General features: G+C 36.0%; 1 protein-coding gene across 2 annotated transcripts in view; it reads left to right on the forward strand.

The window, feature by feature from the left end:
• JAK2 (Janus kinase 2) overlaps nt 1–5,906 on the forward strand; it is an 81,145-nt gene extending 75,239 nt beyond the window's left edge. For both annotated transcript variants that reach the window (XM_015848915.2, XM_015848916.2), the window contains 3 exons: nt 680–797; nt 3,296–3,409; nt 5,427–5,906. In XM_015848915.2, coding sequence (XP_015704401.1) covers nt 680–797; nt 3,296–3,409; nt 5,427–5,534 — 340 coding nt within the window. In that variant the 3' untranslated portion in view covers nt 5,535–5,906. The remainder of the gene's footprint in view (nt 1–679; nt 798–3,295; nt 3,410–5,426) is intronic.
• Nucleotides 5,907–6,000: the final 94 nt, after the last annotated feature.

The raw sequence follows: 6,000 nt of genomic DNA on the forward strand, positions 1-6,000 counted from the left end.
ATGTATATTTTTACCCCCTCCCCCCAAAAAAAAAAGAAAAAGAAAAAAGTCATAATTAAACAATGCCGCAGGGAATGTATTCAGAGATGAAAGAAATCTAGAAAGCTTACTGGGGAGTGGGCTCCTTTAAGTTTTGGACCTTTGAACATGAATATGTATCTTTTAGCTGAGATCTTTTGGGTGAACTACCTGTTAGCCGAGTAGTGTTAAATAGCAAAGATAAAGTATTATGTTGAGTGTTGTTGTTGTGCAGCATTTTTTCCAGTAAATCTACTGCCCCAGAGGCATATTCAGCATTGCTCATAACTCAGCTCTAGCAGTGGCAAGTTCTTGTTGGAACAGCTGGAGTTGGCTCTGATCTGCCATGGGGCAGTCAAAACCATGTCAAAATCTTGTTTACCCTCACTGGATGCGGGAAAAATCAGTTCTTCCATACCAGTTAACCATATAAATATATATAAATACATGTGTGTATATATATGTATACATATATATACACATATACATATATGTGTGTGTGTGTGTGTATACATATATATACACACACTATATATACATATGAGTGAAAGGTACTTTACTCATGAAACAAGAGTCCTACTCAAAGAAGTATCTCCAAAACTGGAAAGATACAAGTGATGTAGTGATGTACAAGTGATATTGGTTTTACCATGTGTTGCAGGTATGCTCCAGAGTCTCTTACGGAGAGCAAATTTTCTGTGGCTTCAGATGTATGGAGTTTTGGTGTGGTCTTGTACGAACTCTTCACTTACATTGAAAAGAGCAAAAGCCCACCAGCTGTAAGTATTCAATTTTTTTTTTTTTTTCCTAGAGATTTTGGTTTATTTAAAAAAAAAAAAAAAAAAAAAGTGTACGTATTTTTCCTGTATTTAGATAGGTTGATACTGAGCTTTTCCTGGAGCATATCCTGGTGTTTGAGACAGCATCCAACTGGAATCAGTTGCATGCTGAGAAGCATTAGCATCTAGGTATAAGAAGCAAGGGCTATATGGAAAATAGTCTGTGCAGATTTAATCTGCTCTGTAACCTCCAGCTGTTTGGAAAAGATTTTAAATATCTAATTAGAGACTTGCTTTTCTCATTCTTTATAGAGAGATCCCAGATGCAACTGTCTCACTGTAATATTACAAGTATTTTTAATACCACTCCAAATCTGAGGCCAAGCCAAACAAATGCTTAGACATTAAGTTGATTGAAATGAGATAACTCTTAGTTACTTTGTTATTTTAGCATAACCCAAGCTAATTAACTGAAGCTCAGAAAGGAGAGGGAGTTTTTCTTTTCTTGCAGACTGCTGACAAGTGTCCTTAAAGACACAAAATGAAGGAAAATACTACTTGTTTACTGCAGAACAGTTCTCCAGTTGGAAATAAAGTTCATAACATTACTTTTACCTAGAATTGCTCTACAGGCATTAGAGGAGAGGTAACTCAAATGTTTACTGGAGCTGTCCTCACTGTTCACCAGTGTCTCAGTCCTGGCAAATGTAGTTCTTGAGGTAAACAATAACTGTAGACAAAATGTACTTGACAGACCTCTACATCAACTTCAGTGGAACTTAGTAATTTTATGCAATTACAGAAGCTTTCAACGAATCACAGAACCACAGAATCATAGGGATGATCTGGAGATCACCTAATCCAATCCCCTTGCTAAAGCAGATTCTAAAGTTGATTACACAAGAAAGGATCTTGCTGGGTTTTCACTTCTTCTGGAGAAGAACCTCTCCTTGTTTATCACTGTAAGATGACAAACTGGCAGTCTCTGCAGGCAGCCTGTTCTGTCACTCTCACGGTAGTTTTTTCTAATGTTCAGTGGGTTCCAGTTTGTGCTCCTTGTCCTATCACTGGGCACCACTGAAAATAGTCTGGCCCCATCTACTTAACTCCCCCCTATTAAATACTTACAAGCATTGGTAAGGTTCCCCCCCAGTCTTCTATTCTCCAGCCTAACAGTCCCAGGTCTCTCAAACTTTCCTCAAAAGGGAAATGCTCCCAGCCCCTAATAATCTTTGTGGCTCTCCACTGGACTCTGTCTAAAAGTTCCCTATCCCTCCTGAACTGAGGAGCCCACATTTGGAACAGTACTTCAGGTGTATCCTTACCAAGGTAGACTAGGAATAGGGGGGGTTTTCCTCCCTCAACCTGCTGACCATACTCTAATGCATGCCAGGATACCATTTGTACTCTTGGCTAGATGGGCACTTTCTTGATCCATGGCCATCCTGCTGACTACCAGAACACCCAGGTCCTTCTCTGCAGAGCTCCTTTCCAGCAGCTCAAACCCTAGTCTGTACTGACACATGCAGCAGAGGAAGAATTCTTAAAGCAGGGTCAGCTCTCCTTGTCTGATACCAAACACTGCAGATATGTGGAGTTCCTCAAAAGGACTATGAAATAGAAACTAATGTAGTAAGTCATTCAAATCAACATTTTCTGGGTTCATGATTTCATGATAATAGCCAGGCTGCTCTCCTGCTATGTGTCAAGAAAAATTCATCTTTTTCAATTTGACAAAGCAGCATGTGATCATCATTGTAATTGTTACTTGTGTCACTGACTTTTGGCATTTGCACGTTCCACAAGCAGTTATTTCACATCTTCATATTATCACCATTAGAGAAATTACATAGCATTGGAAGAAAAACAATCCCTTTACATTATGCTTAGAAATTATTTTCAATTAATACTATTTTCTCATTTACTTTAGATCTGTAGCAATCTGAGGAATTTTTATTTTTTTGTCTGCTTTCAGGGTTATGTTGATTCTTGGCTAGCAGGACTTATTTTGTAGCTGAGTTTAATTATTCTATCACTTCTGGCCTTTAATTACTGATTAATCCAGTTAATCTTTTTTATGCATTTCACGTTGTTATATGTAACAACATTTTGTAATTGTATTATCTGCTTTTTGCTTGACAGGATTTTTTCAGACCATCCTGATTTTAACATTTCAGGGATCTTTTAAGAATTAGCAGTAAGATTTGATCTTTTAAAAGTGGATAATCATCAGATTATAGTTAATATTTTAAAATAAGATTTTAAATAATAACTTTAAATCATATATCTATAATCCTAGTTTCCCCAGCTTGCCCTGAATGAATGGTGGTTGTTGATATATTATTAGAAATTGTCACTTATAATTTTCTTTGCTGTATGATACTCTACTTATAGAATTTCTGAGGTTTGTCTTATAAAGAGTTTTATCCAGTAATGATTTTACAGCATCTTTTTTTTCCCTTCAAATCTCATTTATGATACTTGGCCTTCTGTTTCAGGAATTCATGCGCATGATTGGCAATGATAAACAAGGGCAGATGATTGTGTTTCATTTGATAGAGCTTTTGAAGAACAATGGACGGCTGCCAAGACCAGATGGATGCCCTGATGAGGTGAAGTATTATTATATTAATATATTACTGTAGTCTTATAGGGGCTCAGTAAGGGTGAATATATGGTAAATGCAAACCAAATATTTCCTTCTGTGGATTACTGAAGAATTTATACAGTCTGAATTGCTGTGCTGTTACTTTATCGGTTACGTGATGGGTATAATCACATTTGTTTTCATGATACTTTAGACTATACTCACTCAGGAGCCTAAGATGTAGTCTTTTTGAATACACGAAATAGGATTATTATGACTATCACACTGGAGTACTCAGGCTTCTATTTTAAAAATGTAAATTTGGTAAGACAGTGAAGTTTAGTGTATGGAATTTCTTTCATAGAGGTCTTATATACATTCTTGCTCAAAATTATGTACTGTAAATTTCCTGATGTATTCAATGTTTAGGAGAGAAACTTTGGTATCTACCTAGGGTTCAATTAATCATATTTAATTCTTAAAAAAACACTTTATCTTTGTTATTTTCCTCTTTTTATATTTCTTCCTCAAGCATAGGAATACTTACATATGTTTATCATGTGTATTATTAGTCATCAAGCATTCTTGGACAGGAGCTGCCTGCAGATTATGCATGCAGTGAAGTGTATGAATTGGGTTTTATCTGTTTATGGCCTTTGGATTTGTATTCTTTTTGTGGATCTGGTATATGCCTCTTTGTGAGTGTATGTTAATCCGTGTTTTTTAATTTGCTAATTCTCCAGATGTTATAAAAATATTTAATTACTATTCCTAAGCTTTTATCTTAACTGTTCTTTTGAAGACGGTGCCCTTCAGCTTGAGTCAAATTGGTAGGGCTGGGTAAGTCAGTAAGAAAAGTAACTGAAATAGATACACTAATTTTTCTTCCTGTAACTTCTAGTCTGGATAGATTCTTGTATCTCTTTATGATGGGACACACCTGGCAGTGATTGCTGAAATAATTCTTGCAAAAATGCAGACAGGTGAGATGAAGGTCAAGTGGTCTAGCAGAGGAGAATGCTATGATACAGATGGGGCAGGGAAGCCATTGGACATGTATATGTGAGTGCAACAGTTGTTGAATCACGAAGGTTTGAGTTTTCATAGATAATCTGAATGTCCTATAAATATGATAGTACTACATCTGTTTTATTGAAACTCTAAGGTCCACTGTCTGACGTTTCTACAGCTACCAAAGAAAGGTGGCAGTGCCTTTCATCTGTTAGAAACTACATTCTTCCCGTTTTGATCCTAAAAGGCCACAGATCTTGAAATCTTCTGGGTGTTTGTAGCTTACAGGCTGCTTTAGGCTCAGGTCAGTGTGAGAATTTCAGATTTGCTGAAAAGAACTGAAAGCTACATTTGTCTTGGGAGCTTTTCAGGTAGTTGTTGAGCAAAACCTGAGAAATTTTGGAAGTATGAAAGTGTCTGGATTAGATTAGTGAGAAGAGTACAACTGCAGAGATTGTCATAGGATTACTGTTCTGTATGTTTGGGGAAAGAAGCATGGCTAAATGCCTTTTTAGAGTACACATTTTCAAAACATAATTTTGGTCTACTTTTAATATTATTTGGTTCAGCTTGCATTTGTGTCATCTGATTTTATATGAAGAATAATAATAAGAGTCTGAAGATGTTAAACTTGCAGGGAAGCTTAATGTAGAATTACAGAAATGTAATTTGTAGAAATTTTTTTTGGTCAGATTTGTAAAGCGTTCTTTAAAATTTGATACTTTAAGCATATTTGAGCTTCCAGAAAAGTGAGAGCTAGCAAGAAAGTGAAAAACTTAGCAACATAATCTAAGTTTCTTACGTGCTTTGAAAATTAGTTCAGTCAATTGCTATACTAACTAAAAGAAAGAAAATCTCCACAAAGGCTTTTTGCTGTCCTTAAGCAAGAAAATTGATGACCATTACTAAAATCTTGCTATACTGTTGTGTCACTGTTGGGTGGAAGGATGCAGTTACGTTGTATAGTCTTTGCACTTAATTGTCTGTAGTATCTATTTATATAATATTTATTTTCTGTGTTTCTCTTCCAGATTTATGCTATCATGAAAGAATGTTGGAACAATAATGTTTCCCAGCGGCCCACCTTTAGGGATCTTGCTCAGCGAGTGGATCAAATAAGGGACAACATGGGTGGATGAGGAAACTGTCCCTCCTTAAGAGGATATATTAGAATGCAGAACAAAATGTACTTGGTCTGCTGTGTATAGTTGACATATGTGCACATGTGCATCTCTCTTTGCTGGGAGTAAGATCTGCGTGGCAAATATCTTTTATGAATCTGCAAACTGAGGAATCCTGCTGGTTTTCTTTATCAGGATATATTTGTTACAATGAGAACATGTTGAAATTCTCAATAGGGAAAGAAATTATTTTTCTAAATGGAATAATATTAATATATGGTCAGTCTACAACACCATTATTTGCCTTATTTGGCAATGCAAAAAAGAGGTGAAGAAATATGATGAGATTAAGAAATAAGACTGTATTTCTTTGTTGAAATGGAGATGTGTTCTTTTCACTGTGAGTATGTAGTGAGTGACTGGGCACCCTGTTTTGTGTGTTGCACAAGGGCTTGGTTTGTTAACATGCTTTTATAACTTTCTG

The sequence above is a fragment of the Coturnix japonica genome, chromosome Z (genome assembly GCF_001577835.2).
Source record: "Coturnix japonica isolate 7356 chromosome Z, Coturnix japonica 2.1, whole genome shotgun sequence".
In the NCBI taxonomy this organism is placed as follows: Eukaryota; Metazoa; Chordata; class Aves; order Galliformes; family Phasianidae; genus Coturnix; species Coturnix japonica.